Source organism: Rhincodon typus, unplaced genomic scaffold (assembly GCF_021869965.1).
Source record: "Rhincodon typus isolate 14 unplaced genomic scaffold, sRhiTyp1.1 hic_rhity00002004, whole genome shotgun sequence".
In the NCBI taxonomy this organism is placed as follows: domain Eukaryota; kingdom Metazoa; phylum Chordata; class Chondrichthyes; order Orectolobiformes; family Rhincodontidae; genus Rhincodon; species Rhincodon typus.
The window spans coordinates 1,555-25,000 of NW_025967642.1; the positions used below are offsets into that span (position 1 = coordinate 1,555).

The following is a 23,446-nucleotide window of genomic DNA, read 5'->3' on the forward strand; positions in this document are numbered from 1 at the left end:
CAGTTCCAGTCACCCTCTGGAGCTGACTTGGAGGCAACTGTTGGTGTCAGAGACAATCCTGCTAGAGAAACAATCCAGTTCAGGAAAGCATTAGATGATTATTTAAATGGAAATAATGTTTAGGGCCATGGGGAAAGGGCAGGAGAATGGCTCTAAGCTAATGTATAAATTGTCTCGTCCCTTCATCTGCAACTGTTTCAACATTGACCGTCTGATATAAGGTCAGACATGGAGATAGTAGCAGCAATGTGTACTATGTACAAGATGCACTGCAGGAATTCACCAAGGCTTCTCTGTCAGCATCTTCCAAGCTCACAACCTCTACCACCTACAAGGACAAGGGTAGTAGATACATGGAGACACCACCATCTGAAAGTTTCCATGGAGCAGGTTTAAAGTCACACTTGTGGAATATGCCTGGAGGATCTCAAGGCGTGGTTTTGGAGTTTATCAACATCAGCTGTATCAGCAATCCATACTTCCTGGCTTTATGAAATGATTCGTTGGTTTTACCTATCCTGAATCTAGAATGTTGATACTACAACTTTTTTTTTTTCCCCTGTTTACGGGAATGGCAAAGTGTTTAGCTGAATAATGCCAACATGTTTATGAATCTTTTTGACTTTGGCTTTCAAGACAAAAGTTGAGATAAAAGCGAAAATGAAAACTCCGGGAAATGACATCAATGAAAGTTATATAGAAGGGAAGATTTATAATTATGACTGTTGTAAGTTCTTTATATTGAGGTGTTTTCAAAGTGAAGTCGCTGTTGTAATGTGGGAAGCTTGGCAGCTAAGTTACTCACAAGATCCCACAGATGGTAGTGTCATTCTAAGCAGAATTTTTATTTTTCATTTATTTGGCTCGATGGATATACATAGGCCATTTTTGTCGATTTGAAATACGTGCTCATAAGCACTTCCTTGATATTGTGCTTGCATTTTGTGCTCAAGCTTTTGGATTTGGCCTTGAAACCATAACCATTAACATTAGAGTTCTGATTAATTAACTGATCTGGAGACGGTGAAATACTTCACAACACCTCCATAAGGAAGTTCCAGCTGAGAAGTTCCATTGAGAACTTTCTTATCCTACCACCAGTGAAGGCCCTTAAGTGGTCAATTGCCAGACACTTGAAGGCCTCAACTCACCATTTCTCCAAAGAAGGGTAGTTAGTTTCCTGACAGGGACGATGTGCCTGCTATTTTGGGGTGGGGGTACAATTAGCGACATGGATAGTGGGCAAAGGAGTGGATCCCGCAAGATGTAGGCTTCATCCAACAACCTTTAGGACTCGGGGCTGCCAGCCTCTGATTACCCAGAAGCTTCTGGCAACCTCGTGATGCCAATATCAAGGCTGGTGATAGGTCTAAGCTGTCCCTGTCAGATGTTATGAGCTGGCTGTCATATGATGGGCTGCGTTAGCTTGGCAGTGGGGACGGAGTGTTAGTCTCCAACAAACAAGCTCACACCCAGACTTAGTTGCAGAAACGGAAAATTGCATTGAGTGTAAAAACTGCCTGTAAACTATAATTCTTCTTCCTCTTGTTTCAGAGCTGTGGTGGTGTCTTGTCAGGAATACCTCGGTGTCACCTACATAACTGTCAGTGAAGATTCCAATCCTCGAATGATCATCCACAACAGATGCACCGTTGCAATCATGATGAAAGAAAATCTGAAAGGTAGAGCCATGATTTAATATCTCTGAGCTGTAGTTGCTATTTGTTGAAGCATTGTACTTTAATTCTTGGAGATAACCAGTTTGACTTCAATGCTGGAATGTGGAAGAGGCAAAAGCCAAGTGCCATAATTACAAGATAGGTATGAATAAATTCATGGATAAATACTGGAGTCACATCAATTGGTGTATGAATTGATTGAAATATGATGCTGCTTGGCCTGCTGTGTTCATCCAGCCCTGCACCTTGTTGTCTCTAGTTATTGCTTGCTCTTGTTTCCATTGATTTTCGATGGTATGGTGATAAAGTCGGCAATATTACCAATTTTGAAAATCAGCCAAGAGGTAGGAACTCAATTCTGCTGAACTGGAAAAATAGAGATTTGTTTCTTTCATTATACTGCCTGACTGTTCCGACTTCTGTGCTGTTTTCAATGATTGAGTTGTGTACCTATAGAAATAACAGATAGGCACATAACATTTGTCCCAAATGTTCGGTGTCAACTTCGATCCTCTACATAAACCTCCTCACGCTTGACTTCATCATTGTCCTTCAACATTATCACTCTGTTCTTTTCTCTCTCTTACTCATCTTATATTCACAACATATTTCTCTTCATTAAATTATTGTTTTCTTTCTGTTGTTTCAGATGCCCCAAAATGTGCAGTTTATTGTCGAAAAATTCCCGCTGAGTGTTCAGTGCACCATGAACTTTATCATCAAGTTTGGAGCTTCCCCGAATGCAAAACTGAAGACCACCTTCCCAGCATCCACCTCAGAATGGTATCCCCATCTGAGCTGTCTGAGGATTGGAGCGATGTCATTGATCTGAATAGTCCTGGGACTCAGGTAAGATGTCCCACTTTTGTTTTATCATTGTTATATGATTCCCTGTCATAGAAGCATTTTGTTTCAGTTTGTGTGATTAACGAAAGGAGTTACATTCTACTTTATGGGATTCACATTATGTGCTTTGATGTAGATTTGGATAAAAACATACAAATTGGAAGCTGGCTTGGCCCATTCATTTCCTGGAGCCTGCTCCACTATTCAATAAGAACATGACTCATCTGATTATGACCTTAACTCTACTTTCCTGTCCGCCCCCATAAGCCCCATTAACTATTTTTAAGGCGGATGTAGAGAGATTCTTGACTAACAAGGGAGTTGAAGGCTATCGGGGGTAGGCGGGAATGTGGAGTTGAGGCCTCAATCTGATCAGCTATGATCTGATCAAATGACAGAATAGACTTGATGGGCTGAATGGCCTATCCCTGCTCCTAAAACACGTTTGTTAGGTCGAGGGTTAGCACTGTTCATAAAGGTTGGTCACTAGTTAGAGATGACCTTGTTTCAGGAGTTCATGGTGGAAGATCGATGGGTGGAGACGAGGGGAAAGATTTCCCTGTTGGAGACGGTCTGCAGGCCCCCTAGTAATAACCACGATAACCACAAATAACCAGAGCAGATTATACAAGAAGTAACATTTGAGGCTTGTGATAAAGGCAATAATCATGGGTGACATTAATCTACATATAAACTCGAAAACTCAGATTGAAAGTAGTATCTTGGATGAAAAGTTCACAAAATGCTTTTGACATAGTTTCTTAGAGAAGCACATTTTGTAACTGCCAAAGAGGGTAAATTAGCCTTGGTATTGTGTAATGTGATAGGATGAATAAATGACCTTAAAGTAAAGGAACACACAGAGTACAGCAACTACAATTTGATTGAATTTTGCATCCAGTTTGCAAGGGAGAGATTAAGTCTAAGTCCAGTGTATTACACCTAAATACGTACAACGATGTCAGCGTGAAAGCTTAAATAGTTGAAGTGAACTGGGCTACGGGTTAGATCAATACACATATATTACCAGCCCTTTAAGGGGATATTTGAGATTCCTCAGGTTATGTATATTTCTGATATAAAGAAATATTCTAAATGGAGAACCCATCATCCCTGGTTATCAAGAGGTCTACAGCAAAGAAAGAGGCTCTTTGGTCTATTGCTTCTGCACCGATCCAAAGGTCAGAAGAGTTATCCAAAGATGTCAGGAAAGCGTCAAACTTAAGGAAAATGCATATAATTGCATAAAAATGAGAGGTGGTGTGAGACTATATGGGCCGAATGACCTGGATCCACACTGTAGAGATTTTATGATTTAATGAAAAAGGAGTAGCAGCTCAGATGATTGGTCAGACTATAAAGAACAGCAAAGAGTGCCTGAAAGGTTTATCAGGAAAAAGAAATTAGAGTAATGACATGCAGCTAGCCAGAAATGTAGGGATTATAACACAAACGTGATCAGCCTCCAGCCTGACACTGTTAGTAGGGAGGAGTTGATACTCATTTATTCCTTTTACGAGAAATGGCAATTTGGTCAAGGTGCCACTGACCAATTGCCATCTGTGGAACTACTTCCCATAATAACTTTCATTGGAAATATTTCAGACAACGTTCACTAGGATGATCCCTGGTATGGAGGGATTGTCCTATGAGCATAGGCTTAACAATTGGAGACTCAACTGACTGGAGTTTAGAAGAATGAGAGGTGACCTCTGAAACATATTGGATCATGAGGAGGCTTGAAAGGGTAAATGATGAGAGGATATTTTCCCTCGTGGGAGAGTCTAGAACCAGAGGGCATCATCTCAGAATAAAGGGGCAACAATTTAAGACTGAGATGAAGAGCAATTTCTTCTCTGAGGGCTGGGAGTCTTTGGAACTCCTTGCTACAGAGAGCTGGGGGTGGGCATGGTGGGCAGAGCCCTTGTGTCTGTTTAAGGCTGAGATAGATTTTTGTTCGGTCGGGGAATCGAGGTTAACAGGGAAAGCGCAGGAAAGTGGACCTGAGTTTTGGAACAGCCATGATCCTATTGACTGGTGGAGCAGGCTCAAGGGACCACAGGCCTATTCCTGTTCCTAGTTCTTTCTGGTCTTATGGTCTTAAATCCAAAGAGAAAACACTCCATCTCTCACCTGAGGGTTTTACTTAACAGTTCACAAAAGTGACCTACACCCATAAAGGTCTACTTCAAATTCCAGCCTCTCCATAGATATATATATGTAGTATTTATATTTAAATAACATCCTTTTTGCATACTTGTTTTTCACTCAATAATATGCAAAAATGAAGACTTCAGCCAACATCACTGGTTACTGTTTGGGAAGTGATAGCAAAGTTGATTTGCCTGTTCTGTACTCTTACATGTACGTAGCACTTGGCCCGGTCCTTTGTGGGTCTATACAGCTCAATACTGAACCCCAGAAAACTATTAAGGGACAGTCTATTCGAGAGATTACTGTTTGAGATCTCTGTTTTTGCTTGAACAAAGCTGATTAATTTTTTTTCACTGGAATCTTCATTGAAGAAGACATTTTTTTCCGCTAACTGAAGCATACAGATTAATATCAAAAATTCTATTTGAGATTTGTTTGTTTTATAGTGAATTCTATTCATGAAAAATAATGAAGATTTGCACTGCTTATCAATTTCAGTTGATAATATTTAGACAAACACGTGTTCTAACTCCATCATTCAGCATGCAAAACAGATTAGGCGACTGCTGAAGGGTTTAGCTTTAAGAATAAATAAAGCTTTCTTTTATTGAATCATATTTTGTTCCCTGCTTGTCTCTACTTAGGTGGTGTTTCTGCCCGGTTACGGCTGTGTGTATGTGGATATCAGTCATCTTTCCAGCACTATAACTGTGACCATGGTTCCAGAGGGTAGAGCTGGCCCTGTCCTAACCAGCCTTTATGGGTAATTATCCACATGCTTTCCGGATAGATTGCAGATTGTGAGCTACAGAAGAAGATTGATAGTATTGTACTGCTGAAATGGAGACTATTTGTTCCTTTGTGACTGTGCTGGCTCTTTGATATACCATTAGTGTCTACTTAGTCTGCAATTTCCCCACAACCCTGCAATTCTCGTTTTACTTCTCAATTGTTAATCCAGTTCCCTTTTGAAGGTTATTGTTGAATTGGCTTCCACCACCCAGAAACACAAGTTCAGAGCAAGAATGGGCCATTTTGCCCATCAGGCCCATTCTGCCATTCGACTTGGTCATAGGAAGGCGATGGCTTAGTGGTATTATTGACAGGTTGTTAATGTGGAGACCCAGCTAATGTTCTGGGGACCCGGGTTCAAAACCTGCCATGGCAACTGGTAGAATTTGAATTCAAGAAAAATCTGGAATTAAGAGCCTCATGATGCCCATGAATCCATTGTGGATTGTCAGAAAAACACATCTGGTTTAGTAACGTCCTTTGGGGAAGGAAACTTCCTTCCTTACCTGGTCTGGCCTACATGTGACTCCAGACTCTTAACTGGACAATTAAGGGTATTCAATAAATGCTGCCTAGCCAGTGATGCCCTCATCCCTAGAATGAATTAAAAAAGGTGATTCCCTATCACACCATTCTCCTACTCTCTCTCCATACCCTTTGACATTTATAGCCTCGTGAAATGTACTTGGCCTTCACACAGCCTTCCATGGTAGAAAATTCCACAGGTTCACCACACTTAGAATGAAGAAATTTCCCCTCATCTCAGCTTGAATTGGTGTACTGTGTATCCTGAGAAGGTGTTGACCATAAGAGGGAACCTTCATGACAAGTTCAATGGGCTGATCATCAGCCCGGAAATCTTTCCACTTTAAGACCATAAGACATAGGAGCAGAAATTAGGCATTTGGCCCATTGAGCCTGCTCCACCATTCAATCATGGCTGATAAGTTCCTCAACCCCATTCTCCCACTTTCTCCCTGTAACCCTTGATCCCCTTGATAATCCCAGTATCCCCTAAACAGGGTGATAAAATTATGTAAGATAAGTTAAGGGACAAAAACCTTACCATGTGGTAGCAAATTCCATTTTCTAACCACTCTCTGGGCAGAGAAATTTCTCCTGAATTCTCTGCTGCATTTATTAGTGACTATCCTAAATATTTTAAAAAATTTGTCATCTCCTCACCAAGTTTTTATTTTGTGAATAATAATTGCCTTCAGGTTACTTGCTCTCCACTTCCATTGCAAATAGTAAACTAAGACCTTACTTGAACAATGCAAACTCCTTAATGCCTGATTTTAAATTCTTCCAAGTGAGCAGAACGTAGCCTGGGTGAGCACTGGGATCCATGTGATGGAATGAAATTATATGACACCCCATTCTTTTGGCATCAGAGACAAAAGAGTTTTTAGTACAGTTTATGGAGTACTCTTAATGTTTCAAATCTTAAATTGTGTAAATATTGAGCAGGTACTGGAAATAAAACTGAAGGATATGTTTTGCTTATTAATTCAAAATAGACGTTAAACTGATTAACATTGACAGTTACTGATGAAAAGCACTTTTTCAAATTATTTTTGTACAACATTTATTTTTGACTCAGGCTTAAATATTCTGATACTTGGATCTTTTTTAACCGAAAGTTAACACTCCAAAACCAATCAAAATAATGATAGATCTGTGATTTACAGTAAAACATTTGCGTAGTTGAAATATACAGATGCGAAAGATGCCAACTCCTAAACAGCTCACAGCAACACTTAGTTCCTTCAGATTTGAAGTACTAAGTACATTTTGCTCACCTTATTTGGAAAGAAAGGGATATAACTGCATTAAAAGCAGTTCACAGAAGGTTCACTCATTCCTGGAACAAAGGATTTTTATAAACCTTACTAATGGGACGTAGACATCACTGCCCAGGCCAGCAATTATTGCCCAACCCTAATTGCCCTTGAGAAGGTGGTGGTGAGCTCATCTTATGAAGAAAGATATAACATCTTCACCTGATATCCACTGAAGTTTAGAAGAATGAAGCGTGATCTTATTGAAACATAAGATCCTGATGGGGCATGATAGGGAGGAAACTGGAAAGATGTTTCCTCTTGGAGAGGGGACTAGATCAAGCAGACACAGTTGAAGAGTAGGAAGTATTCTTTTTAAGGAGGAGTTGTGAATCTCTAAGTTGGTCATTAGTCTATGGATTTTCATTTCCAAGAAAGTAGTGGAGGGTGAATTATTGAATTTATTCAAGGCTGAGTTATATAATTTTTTTTAATAGACAATAAAGTCAAGGGGCAGGAGAAGCAGACAGGATTGTTAAGTTCAGACCACAACCAAATTAATCATGATTGTATTGAATGGTGGAGCAGGCTTGAAGGGCTGATGTTCGATTCCTGCTCCTAAATCTTTGTTCCAGTGTACCATACAACCATATCTTCAAAGTTACTCCTGCACTTTGAAATTTGCGAATGTGTTGCTGCAGTTTTTGTCCCAGGAGCCTGCAATGGTTGAATTTCTCATCCTTACATTATAGAGTTCCCTTCTGATCACGATGGCAGAGAAAGAAGCAGACAAAATAGTAGACCAGTCACCTGATAGTAATAAACTTGAATATTGATCTAAAAAGAGACATGTTGCTGAAGCACTTCATCATGGACTCATCAGGATAAATGTAGGAATGGCAAATTTCAAATGGTCACAACAATTTACGATACAGGAAAAATAGGGTGTTCATTGTTTGGCAGTTCAATTCTGATTGGCTTCAGCAATGGCATTGAGAATGCAAGAGGAAAGAAGGGGCTGCCCAAGCTTCCAGGCAATTTAAACAAAATGCAATGCTTGAACATATTTCTTTAGTTTGCTGAGAGTAAGTCCCTGTGCATGAATGTATGTTGCTTCTCAAGCCACCACATTTGAGTAAAGGCAATAAATACTGATCTTGCTGGTAATGCTCACATCCTGTGAAATAATTTTAAAATAAGTTTGGAACAACTTGCCTCAAATAGCATTAGTAACAAAATGAATTGGAGATGTTCACAGTACAATGGATGGGTACGTACAAATATTTGGAGTAATTGGTTAGTACGTTGAAGCTTTCATAGGTCCATTGTATCTGCTTAAGTGCCATTTGGTGGTTAAAAATCAACCCCAGGACAAATGACGCTCCATTGAGCAAAATGGACAATTATCTTTCGCATTACTTTAGGAAGTAGAGAATGTATGAAAAGGAATAGGCAATTCAAAACCTGTTCTACCTCCATTCATTTGAGTTCTTGTCTGATGTGTGACCTAAATCCATGACCTTTGCTCCATATCTTTGATTAACAATCTCATAATAATCTGTTATAATAATCTATCATCACCTGTGTCATTGTAGTAAAGAGCTCCAAACTTATACCACACTTTGTGTCTAGAAATCTTTGCTGATATCACTGCTAAAAGAGCTGGCTATAACCTTTTTCCCTTGATATCTTGAAAGTTTAAAAAAAAGTTACTCCTACAAAATACGTGATAGGGTTAGGGTTAACTCACCTCTAATGTAACACTTGGAGGCAGGAATAATTCTGGCATCATTGAACCTGTCCTGCCATTCACTGTATCATAGCTGATTTGTACTTCAAGTCCATTTATTCATATCACCGATACCTAATATATGTCTGTCTTTCTCAGACTAGAAAATTTCATTTATCCTTCGCCATCCACAGCATTTTAGCAGAGGGAATTCCAGATTTCCACCACCCTTTGTGTGAAAAATGTTTGCCGATTTTAACTTTAAATGGCAGCACATACATTTTAAAGGTGGTCCCTTGTTCTGCATTTTGCCTTGGAAGAAACCATTTTAAGCACCTCATCTATCTCTAGTTTCTAAACTCGAGGGAATACAAATCCAGTTTATTCAGTCTGTCTTCATAATTTAATCTTTTGTAGTTTGATAGAATTCTGCTCAATCTGTGCTGGATCCCTTCCAAAGTCTGTACAAAACTAGTGAGGGGTGGTGCTGCCTAAATCTGAGCACAGTACTCTATATGGATCTTGACCGTGGATAATGAAAGAAGGTTTCCCTTAGTGGGAAGGACTAGAATTAAGAAGCACAATTTACTAATAAGGGGTCAGACAGGGATGAGAAGAATCTTTGTTTGTGAATCTTTGGAGCTGTCTTCCCCAGGTGGAGGCAGAGACGTTGACTATTTTTAAGAAAGGTAGATAGACTCTCAATAAAAAATGGAAGAACTGCAGATGCTGGAAATCAGAAACAACCAGAAATAGCTGGAAAATCTCATCAGGTCTGGCAGCATCTGTGGAGAGAAATTGGAGTTAATGTTTTGCGTCCAGTGACCCTTCCTCAGAACTCCATAGACAGAGTCTTGACTAACAAGGAAATCTAACGGTATCAGAGAAAGGTGGGAAATGATGTTGAGCCACTGTCAGGTGAGCCATGATAATAATGAATGGCAGAGCAGGCTCAATGGAACCGACTCGCCAAATCTTGCTCCTAATTCATATATTTATATGACCAACAGAAGCATAACTTGCCAATCTTTGTGTTGAACCTGATTGATATAAAGACCAACAATTCGCGAATCTTTCTGATTATATCTGGCAAAATGATTTGCCTTTAATGATGTCTGTACCTGGGATACCCAAGTCCCTTTCCTCCTCTGTTGTTCTCTCTCACTCACCATTAAAGAAATATTTATAGAGAAGACAAAATGAGAGAGCATTGGAATAATCAATCTGTAGGTGACAAAGATACCAACACTGTCATTTCTTCTGACACTACAGGGGTATTTCACCTTGTGGCTTCACCAGGGACAAATTAATGCAAGCCCAACTCAACTGCTGACCTGGGACATCTGAGCTATCCAGCTACCCAATAGTCATCTGGTTTTGCTAGAAAGCTGCTTAGGGGCTTTTGGCATTCAAGATTAAAAAAATAGTTTGTGGCTGCTAGGCTGAAAATGGTTAAAATCCAGAAAGATGACAATCTTTATGAATAAGTGGTCTGATCCTTATTAACAGGCTCATGAGAAACAGTTCAAAGGGCTTTGTGCACAGTGTTTGAGAAAACTGCACTTAACATTTCCTATTCATTCTCAGGAGAATTCTCTTAAATGTTTTAAGAATCGCACAGTGACAGATGAATTGCATATCCTTAGTCTTTTGAGACTCTTAAAAATGCTCCTTGCTTGTTGCATTTGTGCAGCGCAGACAAATTTTAACCTTGTGTGGTTTTCTGTCTTTTTTTTCTCTCGCACAGGACACCGAAACAAGCCATTGCAATGAGAGTGCTGATTACTCAAGCGAGTCTGACGATAAACGACGATGTGACCAATCATCGTAAATCGTCGGAATTGCTGAGGCTGACACTGGACAATGTTCTGTTGAATCTCTCACCAGTGGTGAACCATGCCAGGGCACCATCGCGGGACTTCCGAGCTGAGCCCACTGTTGGAATTGCAGAACTTTATATGCTCGAGGTGTGCATGGGGGACTTGCAGATCGACAACCAACTTTACCACCAGACCAGCTTTCACTTCCCTGCTCTGCTTTGCCAGGAGCTGAAACCAGAAAGACCACAATGGAGAAATGGCTCCCATTCGACTCTCTCGGCCAGGGACCTTGATGAGTACAAACGCAATTGTTTCTTAACAGCCTGCATCCTTTTGAGAGAGCAGAATTTTGCCTTCACCATGAATGAACTAGACTTTGAATTGAAGCCTGCAAGACTCTATGTGGAAGACACGTTTGTATATTACATCAAGACTCTGTTTAGTACCTATATCCCAGACGGTGGTCTATATCAAAAACAAGTGAGAACAACTTCCTGCTCAGCAGCTGACCTGCCTGTGCCAGAGCAAGTAGTCATTGCCACTCAAGCACTAGTGAACCCCATCAAATTGCAGCGGTTGACCATCCATCCCATCAGTTTGCTCGTCAGTGTCCACGCCTCAATAAAATTATACATCGCCTCGGATCATGCTCCTCTTTCATTCTCTCTCTTTGAGCGAGGGCCTATCTACACCACTCCCAGGCAGCTTATCCATGCACTTGCCATGCACTATGCTGCAGGAGCATTATTCCGAGCAGGTTGGTACAGCTACTATCGGGTTGACATTTCCATTCGGTGGCTCACAGTGGTTACTTGGGTTAAGTCTGTGAAACAGTCGATAATGCTCATTACGCACCTCATAGGAATAGGAGAAAAACCCTTAACCCTATTCCACCATTCAATGAGATCATCACTGATCTAGGACTTAACTGCAGATACTCATCTTTGCCCCTCATCCATTAATACCTTTGGTTGCCGAAGATCTATTGAGGTCAGGTTTAAAGTTAACAATTGAGTATCATGCAAGAAGAGAGTTCTAAATTCATCTCAGTTCAAAATGGCCTACTCCGTAGGCTGTGTCTATCCTGTTCCAGACTCCCCAGCCAAGGGAAATCAGGTTTTGGCTACGTGTCAGCATTCCCAGCTCAGAGTCAGAACGTAGGAACAAATAACTGCAGTTGCTGAAATCTGCACCGAAAACAAAAAATGCTGGAAATCACATTAGGTCAGACAGCATCCGTGGCAAGAGAGCAAGCTTGCAACTCCTTCCAGATTCCGTGGCTGTGCACCATTCTCAAATGGGGATCACATAAAATACCAAAATCACCAACAGTTGTTTTTAAAATATGTCTGAACAATCATAGCGTAGCGACCTCTCTCCTTTGAGTAAAAACGTTGTGGGTTCAAAACTCGCCCTGGAGAGTTGAGCACAAATGTTTAATTGGCAACTCCAGTGCAGTACTATGGTCGTTCTGCTGCTGAAGCCAGGCATAAAAGATCCAATGACTAGATTTTAAAGAGGACCAGGACAGTTCTGTCCAGTGTCCTGCCTTAAATCTGTTCCTCGTTCAATGCCATTAAAGCAGATTATCAGGTCATTATCTCTGTTAATGTTTACGTGCAAATTGCCTGTCATCTTTTCATGACTGTGATCTTTGGTGGTGGGAGGATGCTGCCATGAACCCTCTGTCCTTGACTGTATCTAAAGCCTTGTTTGGTTTACAGTCATAAAACATCAACCACAACTGAATCTGAACAATAAGAGGCTCTTGTCTTTAAAAATGTAGTTTATTACATGATAACAACTAAGTACAATCCACATTACAAACATAGACATTGTCACAAAGGAACTAGTAAATGTATGACGCTGCAGCCTTCAGGACATCTTTATTAATGTTAGGGCCTGAGCACCCTCTCCCATGTCCTTACCCCACTAGGTGTTACCCTCACACAGGCTGCTACCACAAACAACCCAATGGTCCCCATTAGCAGCTACTGATTCTGTCAGGCTGACCATAACCCATTCCTCTTGTCTGCACAGTCATTGTTATCTCTTTCTCTCTCTCTCTCTCTCTCGCTGGGCTACATCTCCACCCTCCTCCTCCTAACGTTCCACACCCCATCTTGCGTATGTATACCAAGCTTTTCCGAGCTGCAATCAGTTCTGAAGAAGGCTCGCTGGACCTGAAAAATGAATTGTAATTTGTCTCCCACAGATGCTGCCAAATCTGCCAAATTTTTCCAGCAATTCCTGTTTTGTTTCTGATTTCCAGCATCCACAGTTCTTTGATTTTAATGTTTGTGCGTATGAATCTTCACTGTGTGAGATTCTAATATTTCTGTCTCGTCCACCAACTGAGCTGGTATAACCTCCATCAGATCTTAATGGATATCTGACATTAACCCTTTCATAACCATTAGATCATATAACAAATACAACAGTAACTACACTTCAAAAGTATTTCATGGGGTTTGAAGGGCTATGGGTCATCCCTTCATGAACGTTGATGTAGAAATACAAGCCTTTGTTCCTTATGAATTTGTATTCGATTTAAACAAGCATTCTCATACATGCAGCCATCTATCATTGACATTTTTGGTTAATGCTCACACAGGTTGGGTTGTCGGCTCTCTGGAAATTCTTGGAAGTCCTGCTAATTTGGTGCGAAGTATTGGTAATGGGATAGCAGACTTCTTCAGACTCCCATATGAGGGACTGACCCGTGGTCCAGGCGCTTTTGTCAGTGGAGTCTCCAGGGGAACAACTTCATTTGTCAAACATATTTCAAAAGGTAAATGTTATTTTTCTTTCTTTCATCAAAAGCCACATTCTAACTTGGGACATGTGGCAGCCATGTTACTTTGATATGTTGCAATATTGCCTCAGAAGTGAGAAACTGGAAACTTCTGTTTGGCCCTTTGGGCAAATAAAGAAAGCCAAACTGTATGGCTTCTAAAATGGACATTGTCTTGATTAAAAAAAAGTGAATCTTGTAAAATGAGTCATCAATTCTTAACCTTCTGAAGAAGGGTCCAGACCCAAAACGTCAGCTTTCCTGCTCCTCTGATGTTGCCTGGCCTGCTGCATTCCTCCAGCTCCACACCTTGTTATCTCAGACTCCGGCATCGGCAGTCCCTACTATCTCATCAATTCTTTATATGTTTTAAAATGTTAGTATGTTTTCTGCCATGAAGGAAATGATGCTGGCTCACCATCTGTGTTCAAGAGCCATGAAAAGATTGTCCTTCCAGCAGTAGTATACCTTTACATGAATGACAACAAGGCCTGTCACCCTGTCGCAAGAAGGAAGGAAGGAGTGGTTTGCGGGATTAGAAGGAGAACATTCCGCACCTCAAGCTCAATCCACTATTCTATGAGATTGTGCTGATCCATATTCTAAACCCACCCACTCACCTTCACTCTCTATCTCTTCATAAGTACCCTTAACCAGGCAGGCATTCCTCGATCTCAATTTTGAAATTTTGGAGAGCTCCATCTTTCTGCTATCATCTATAAAGAGTTGCTTCTTGGCTACGCACTTAAATGGTTTAGCTCCAACTTTAAGGTTGTGCTCCCTTGTCCTGGGCGCTCTCACTGAGGAAATAATCTTGCTACATCTATTCCATCAACTCCTGCCCTGATTTTAAACACCTTAATGAGATTGTCCCTTAATCTGCAAAGCTTGGTTAAAGTGTTTGGGCGAAACTAAACTGAGGAATAATGGGTGGATTTTGGAATAATTTTTGAAAGTAATGTGTATTGGAAATTTGCACTTTTGAAGAACAAAGGAATGGAAATTGTGGCCTGGATTTACGCTCCTGAGTTGGGCCCACTGTCCCAAGACCAGGAGGTAGCAGCAGAGTCTGCCAGTATGGAGGACGTCTGTCTAAAAGACTGATCCCAATGCTCCTGTGTTTGTTCCAGTAAAAAAAATCAAAAAGAAAGCAGTTCTTTTGGCCTTACATCTCATAATCTTGCTTTGACCCATCCACACCAACCATGCCACCTCATAACCCACTCCCACAGTTCTTCATGCCCTCCATGTGCACCTTAACCCATCTCTTGGCCTCTCATAGCTTATGCCAATCTAGTGTATCTATCCATCTCCAGTGGGTTCATCATATCCCCTGTACCAGACTTCCATGGTGCTTTATAGCAACTCAGTGTAAACTTCCTAAGATGTGGAAGCAAAGGTAGGCTATTTGACCGATTGAATCTCCTCTGCCATTCAGTGAGATCATGGATGATCTGATAAACCTGAATTCTCCTTTCCTTGACAACCCTTGATTCCTGTAGCAATTAAAAATCTGTCGATTTCAGCCTTGAATATACTTAATAACCCAGCCTGAACAGTCCTCTGTGGTAACAAGTTCCGCAGATTGACCAACCTTTGAGGGAAAAAATTCATCCTCGTCTCTGTCTTAAATGGACAACGCCTTGTACTGAAATTATGCTGACTGGTCTTAGGCTCTCCAACAGGAGGAAACAACCTCTCAGCAGCTACCCTGTCAAGTCTCCTTAGAATCCCATAAAAGTTTTTGAACTCCAATGAATACATGCCCAATTTGCTCTTGTCATAAGTAAATCCCTCCATATCAGGGATCAACCTTGTGAGCCTTCTCTGGAATGCTTCCCATACCAATATATCTTTCCTTCTTGCTTGGACAAGGGGATAAAAACTGTTCACAGTATTTCAGCTAAGGTCTGACCAGTGCTTTTTATAACTTTAGCAAACCATCCCTACTTTTATATTCCATTCACTTTGAAATGAAGACCAACATTCCATTTGCCTTCCCTATTACCTGCTAACTTGGATGCCAGCTTATTGTGAGTCATGCATGAGGTCTCCCATATTCCTGTGTGATCTCCATTGAAATAATATTTAACTTGGGAATTCTTTCTGCTAAATCTTACATTTCCTAGTAGTCCATGCCGTCCATGTTCCCAAACTAAACTAATTCCACCTGCGTGCGCTTGGCCCATACCTCTCCAAACCTTTCCTATTCATTAACTTAACCAAATGTCTTTTAAATATTGTAACTGCACCTGCACCCACCATTTTCTCTGGCAGTTCATTCCACACACAAACCACTCTCTGCACGCACCCCCATATCCTTTTTGAACCTTCCTCCCCTCACCTTAAAATATGCCCCTCATGATTTTATAAACCTCAATAACGTCACCCTTCAATGTCCTGCACTCCAGTGAAAAAAGTCTCAGTCTTTCCAGTCTATTTTTATTATCTCAAACCCTCCATTCCCAGTGACATCATTAATCTTTTCTAAACCCAGTCCAGTTTGATAATATCCTTTCTATAAGCAAGATTGTTTTTAAAAAAAACATTATTTATATAATTTATTTTCTCAACTTCTGGATGTTCCAAAGTGTTTTAAAGCCAGTAATGTGCTGTTGAATTGGACGCCCTGTTCTCATATAGAAAGTAAAGCAACAATTTGCACACAGCAAACTGTCACAATTATGATTCAGGTCATTTTTTATGATGTCAATTGGAGAATGATTACACACCTGCTTTTTTTCGTAAATGTATGATGGCATTTCTTATGTCCTAGTTACATACTTTGTTTAAAAAAAAACACCTCCACAGTGAGTCACTGTTTACTGTATTTCTGTTCAGGTACCCTGACGTCGATCACTAATCTGGCTACGAGTTTAGCTCGGAACATGGATCGACTCTCTCTAGATGAAGAGCACTATAATCGACAGGAGGAATGGCGAAGGCAACTTCCAGACAGCCTGGGGGAAGGTCTGCGGCAGGGATTGTCCCGGCTCGGACTCAGTCTGCTTGGTATGGCAATATTAACCAGTTTGATATTGAATCTAAAATTTAAACGGAAATCTCAAGAGCTCATCAGAGTAAATTCTGGAGATAGGGCTCTAAACTATGTGCATGCACCACTTTTGAATCTGTACAGTATTAGAGGGCTAATAACCCCATCACTGAAGACCATGTGTTATAAAATAGACTGTGGTTCACTGATGGCTCTTTAATGTAAGTCCCATTATTGATGACTGTAAATGTGTCTACGATGTATTGACCGTTTATGTTGAAGCACTTCAGCTATGTTTACACAGTTTTAAGTTTTGTGTAAACCTTGAAGAAAATCAGTTAATAATGAAGGATACCAGACCCCAGCCTACCCTGAAATGATTCTGCTTTCTTCAGGGAAATGAATCTATTAATCTCAATAAGATATTACAGTTCTGTTCCCTTGATTTAGTTACAGAACAGATTTAGATGATTGTGGCATGCTACAAGGTGCGGCATATTTGGTGCACCCGGAGGAGAATTTATCTGGGAAAAGTACCTACGTTTCCCATTTTTATTAGAAAGCTTTTCTGCATCAAAATCTATTTTGCAAAAATCCTTCTTCAACCACGTTTGATATTTGATTTTTGTTTTGTTTCATTCGGGAGGGTTTGTGATCAGCAAGCGGCAGACAACATTACATGAAGCTCTCTCAATCCTTTGCCAATTGTTTATTTGAATTTTTCTTTAAGATAGATCGCTAATGTGCTGCGTTTCTCCCATTCTCGTCAGTTTGGTAAAATGTAAAGCTGATTTCCTCTGTGTTCTTCAGACACCGTCATTACATAGAGAGAATGGTATTGTACTCATTTATTTTGATAATGGGCAGCTCAGGCAGTCAAAGAAAATCACTATGATATTTAGGCTGTCTAGACTAAGAGGTATTAAAAAATGAGACATTAAAGTATCCTGAATTCTTGAACGGACTGGTATGTACTGGGATGCAAATGAGAATGTGGACTGCAAAGTTATGCAACTGAGCACTATGTACATCAAATAAGATTCTATGGAAATAAGAAATCTGACCTTCAGTAAAAATGTGCTGTGTGAATGAATAGGATAGGATTGATTAATAAATTATAATAAGAAGAACCATAGTTTGTTAGCATTGATTTTCTAATAACAGAGTGTGAGGGTGGAATAAACTTGTATTTTCTTCTCGAAACATAGAAAGCATCAGAAATGTATGGCACAGGATCATTCAGCCCCTCATGTTTGTGCCAGCTGGGAAAGTGCTAACCGGCCTGTTCAGTTCTTGGTTTGTAACCCTATAAGTTACAGCACTTCAAGAGAACATTCCAAGCTTTTATTTATAAATTGCCTTGAAGTTTGAAGCTTCTGCCACCATTTCAGGCAATGTATTGTCGATATATGCCCATGCTTTGAGTGGAGAAAAAAAAGTCTCCTCAACTCACCTCTAACTCTTTTGCCAATTTGTGTACTGCCTCCTACTGGGCCCTCTACAATTGGAAATAAGTGTTTCCTATTGACTTCATCTAGTCCTCCCATAATTTTATACACCCTTACTAAACCTCCCCTCAACTTCTTCTCTTGCATGGAAACAACTCCAGCCTATTTAGTCCTTACACACAGTTAAAATTCTTCTGTCCTGGAAATGCCCTAGCAAATCTCTGGACCATCTGTAGTGCAATTGCATCTTTCCTGTAAAATGATCATGGAGCTAGCCCTAGCTATAATGTAACCAGTTTCTTATATAGCTTTAGCATAGCATCTCTATTCTATGCCTTGACTAAGAAAGGAAGGTATGTAAATGCCTTTGTAACCACATTATCTACATGTCCTGCTGCTTTAAAGGATCTGTGGACATGCACTCCTTTGTTCCTCTACACTTTTCAGTATTCTTTCTCGACCCCCGCAAATGCGTCACCTCACATTTCTCCAGATTGTACTTTATTTGCCACTTTTCTACCCACCTGATCATCCAGTGATTGCTTCCTACAGCGAACAGCTATCCCCCTCACTGTCAAACACACAACTGACCTTGTAGCAACCAACTACTCAAACGTTTGAGTCTAAATCATTGATATATAACATACGCAGCATGGGACATTGCTGAACCCTTTACAACCTCATTGTTAAGGAGGCATGGAATAGGGGGAAATGTGGCAGATTGGATTCAGAATTGGCTGACCCTTAGAAGACAAAGGGTGGTAGTGGATGGAAAATATTCAACATGGTGCTCAGTTACGAGTGGTGTACCACAAGGATCTGTTGTGGGTCCTCTTCTATTTGTGATTTTTGTAAATGAGTTGGATGAAGGAGTGGAAGGGTAGATTAGCAAGTTCGCAGATGATATGAAGGTGGGTCACATTGTGGACAGTGCGGAGGGCTGTTCTAGGTTACAAAGGGACATTGATAGAATGCAGAGCTGGGCTGAGAAGTGGCAGATGGAGTTTAACCCTGAAAAGTGTGAGGTGATTCATTTTGGAAGGACAAACTTGAAAGCAGAATACAGGGTTAACGGAAAGATTTTTGGCAGTGTGGAGGAGCAGAGGGATCTTGGGGTTCATGTTCACAGTTCCCTGAAAGCTGCCACCCAGGTGGATAGAGTTGTTAAGAAGGCGTATGGTGTGTTAGCTTTCATTAATAGATGGATTGAGTTCAAGAGCCGTGAAGTTACGCTCCAGCTATACAAAAGCCTGGTTCGGCCACATCTGGAGTATTGTGTCCAGTTCTGGTCACCTCATTACAGGAAAGATGTGGAAGCATTGGAAAAGGTGCAGAGGAGATTTACCAGGATGTTGCCTGGAACGGAGGGAAGGTCTTATGAGGAAATGTTGAGAGAGCTAGGGCTTTTCTCTTTAGAACGACGAAGGATGAGAGGTGACTTGATAGAGGTGTACAAAATGATCAGAGGTATAGATAGAGTAGACAGCCAGAGACTTTTTCCTAGGGTGGAGGTAGCTTTTACGAGGGGACATAGTTTTAAAGTGAAAGGAGGTAGATATTGGGGAGACATCAGAGGTAGATTCTTTACTCAGAGAGTGGTGGGGGCGTGGAATGCATTGCCGGAGAGGGTAGTGGAGTCGGCCTCATTAGGGGCAGTTAAGCGGCTATTAGACAGGCATATGGATGATAGTATAAGGTAGCGGTGGAGGTTAGATAGACCTTAAGTTTTGGGTAAAAGCTCGGCACAACATCTTGGGCCGAAGGGCCTGTACTGTGCTGTACTGTTCTATGTTCTGTGTTCTATGTTCTTAAACACTCATTGACCATTACCATTTGTTTCCTGCTACTGTGCTAATTTTGAATCCAGTTTCTTCTGTTGACATGGGATTAAATTACAAACCCTATTAGTGTTTGTTGCTCTGGATACTGTCTTTGTAATTATTGCAGATTTTTCTATATACCAGTCAATTTCTGGTGACGATACATGAGTGGAGCCAAAACCAACTGCCACCTTTAGTTGCAGTAGAATTGGAATGCCAGAGAGGGGCGGTAATTAGACCAGAGTGTGTTGATGTAATCTTGTTGGCATTTTATGGGAGTAATTTTAGCAACCTGCCCAATGGGACACTCATGACATTGGAACAGCCACTTGATTTATCTCCTTCTGACTGATTCACTACCCGATTTGCACAGTGAAACAGTGAGAAGTAAAATGCCATCGCAGTATAGCAAGGTTAGGTTAAAATACTGCTGTGCATTCATTCAGCCCTATGTGTTGATTCTATACTTGTGCAGATTATAGTTATGTAACAAGTATGTAGCTTTGCAGTTTGGGAAGCAGAGGACTGGAATTATATGAAGAAATGGACACTTCACCGCAGCACAGGCTAAAGAACTGCAAAGCTGAGGTAGTGCAATGTCGCTCCATAATTAGTGAATAAATCTGCATGTTTCCATTGTAAATGTGGATATAAGAATTTATAATGATGGAGAAAAGTGAACACATCAAAAATTTTTAGTATAAAATATCTAATAAAGGTAATTATTTTTTAAAGCGACGAAGGTTATGGAGAAATGTAATAGAAGTGTGCAGAATCTTGTTAATAAAGTAACTATGGAGAAGCTATTTGCACTCATCAGAATGTCAGTAACCAGAGAACACAGTTAAGAGCCAGAAGGGAGGTCAGAATTTTGTTTTTGAAGCAGTGAAACTGTTGTGATCTGGAATGCACTGCCTGAAAAGGTGGTGGAAGTGGTTCCTATGGTAATTTTTCAAAGGGCATTGGATAAATACTTTTAAAGGAGGAAACTATGTAGCACTTTAGGGAAGGAATGAGGCCTGAGGGACTAATGGAATAGCACAGCCACAATGAGCTACCTGGGGCTCCTATTGTACTGTATGAATCTACAATTCTATATGAATTTCCTCGGTTTCTGCAAAGCCATTGCGTGTCCTCTGTGTGAGAAAGAAGGAAAGTAGCTGAGTAGGGACCAGTATTGTAAACTGATGCCTGTTACCATTGATTCAAGGATAACTTCCAAAATGCAAGCGTTTATGCATTTAAAAAGAAAATTTAGCAGGACCATGGTGCAAGTCTAAAGGATTGGGATTGATTGCTCTTTCAAAGGGACAGCATAGACACAGTGGACCCAATGGCCTCTTTCTCTGCTGTATAATTCCATGAAACTATTGGCTCTGCACAATATGCCTTCTGTGTAATGATAAAAAGCGAAATTGCTAGTGGAGAATCAGTATTTCTGGCTCAAAGAATCTATCTCTCACAACAAAAGGAATAATATGAAAAATGGTGGCAGACAGGGTTTTCCAAGGTATTTTGTTTTGAACAGAATAAAGATTTGGATCCTGTATCAATTCTGTCTGATATTCCCAGGTGCCATTGCTGGTATTGTGGATCAGCCGATGCAGAATTTCCAGAAGACGGTAGAGGTTTCAGCTGGGCGCAAAGCCAAAGATGTCATCTCTGGTGTGGGTAAAGGCATCGTGGGAGTTTTTACCAAGCCAATTGGAGGGGCAGCTGAGTTGGTCTCACAAACTGGTTATGGCAAGTACAACATCTTTGAACAGAACTATGCTTTCTTTAGCTTTTTCACGAATATGACCCTCTGTTAGTGACAGCAAAGTCTGAAAAGCAAAAGAATAGGAGCAGGATCAAGCCATTTAGCCCTTCCAGTCTCTTCAGCATTCAACAAGATCATGGCTGATCTTCTACTGAGCTCCACTTTGCAGCATTCTCCCACATGCCTTACTATTTTTTTTCTCTCTATTCGTTTGTGGGATGTGGGTGTCGCTGGCTAGGTCAGCATTTCTTGCCCTTCCCTAGTTGCCCTTGAGAAGATGGTGGTGAGCTGCCTTCTTGAATTCTACACTTGGTAACCTGCCTTCAATATAATCGGCAGATGCTTCACAGGAGGAGAAGTCCATAGATTCATACCACTTTTGAGTGCAGAAATTTCTCAATTTTGAGTCTTAAGTGGCTGGCCGCTTAGTCTGAGACTGTGGCCCCCTTTTGTAGATTGACAGCTAGAGGACCATTTTCTCAGCATCTACCCTGTGAAATGTCTTTAGAATTTTACATGTTTTCACCTCCGATTCTTCTGAAGTCCAGGGAATTAAGGCATTCTCAATCTCTCCTCCAGGCCAGTAGATTATTTTTGGTGTCCCTTTAGGGCAACTCATGGTGTTCCTCAGGTAAAGTAACAAAAGTACTCGCAGTACTCCAGGTATGACCTCGCCAGTGCACTTTATAATTGCAGCGAGACTTCTTTATTCTTGTACTCTAATCCCTTTATAACAAGTCACTCCCTAAACTCAGCACTCTTCCACATTTTCAAATGTGAGCTTATGGTGTCTTCATGTTATTGCCTTGATAGGGCCTGCTAAGTAATGGCTAAGCCCAAATATCACTGACACAGGAAGCGCAATAACTAAAGGCTTGCAGGACGACCAAAGTATTGCTGTGGTCTTCTTTAAACATCAACAAGTGAAAAGGTGTTCAATCATTCACTCTCTTCCTCTCCTGGGATGTGGTCCCTAAATATAGCACTGGAGTGGCAGTCCTGATATTTTGGCTCAAACTCTGGGGTGGAGCTCAAACCTTCAAACTTCTGGCTCCAAAGGTGAGCGTTGTGAATACTCTGACATATCCACTTGCAGGTTGACATAACCTGGAGTGCTGAGCCTGTCTGATGATGGGGAAAAAAACTCACTCTCTACACAAAACTCAGCCTCCACATGTGTTTTGAATACTAAACTTATGTTTTTTATTTATTTTAATGGTACAACTCTGTTGATTTAGCTTAAAGATTAGCTTGCAACTATAATAAGTAATGGATATATTTTATTTCGGAAGAGAGATTGTTTCTCGTAACGATGTTGCTCCGAAACACTATCCAATGGAAATGATCATACTTGAATGTTGAGCTAATATAGTTATCGTATATAGGAATTGCCCATTGTTTCTGCATTAGTTTCAAACGGGATACTGGTTCTATTATTTTAGACCAAACCAGAGCTTTTCCTTCGTGTTTATGAGACTAACTTAAAATATTTCAATTTTTGTCACTTTTATATAGCTCTGCCTTTTACGTAATTGCAGTTAAAGAGATGAATATCCCTATCAATCTGTTCCAAACACATTACATCATTTCAGCACCATGAGCTGCTGGGTTAGTAGAAGTAAGAATCTTGTCTTTATTGCTCTAGGCATTTTACACGGGGCTGGACTTTCTCAACTTCCCAAGCAGAGGTTTCACCCCACTGAGCAACAGACTGACCAGGCCCCAAACAGCCACATCAAATATGTCTGGTAAGAGTATTCTGGCAGTCAGTCACTTTTATGATGACATTATTCATTACATTGCTCTGGCTTTGTATCAAACTAACAGGT

The 23,446-nt window shown here is 40.7% G+C and overlaps 1 protein-coding gene across 1 annotated transcript; it reads left to right on the forward strand.

Annotated features, from left to right (window-relative positions):
* Positions 1-1,551: 1,551 nt before the first annotated feature.
* LOC125481405 (intermembrane lipid transfer protein VPS13B-like) lies at positions 1,552-23,365 on the forward strand (the record flags this gene model as incomplete). The annotated part of the gene is made up of 8 exons (XM_048592906.1): positions 1,552-1,682; positions 2,329-2,528; positions 5,324-5,442; positions 10,729-11,558; positions 13,416-13,592; positions 16,437-16,607; positions 21,431-21,601; positions 23,263-23,365. Coding segments are annotated over exons 1-8 (1,826 nt in total), but the record flags the coding sequence as incomplete, so codon positions are not given.
* Between the last annotated feature and the right edge of the window lie 81 nt (positions 23,366-23,446).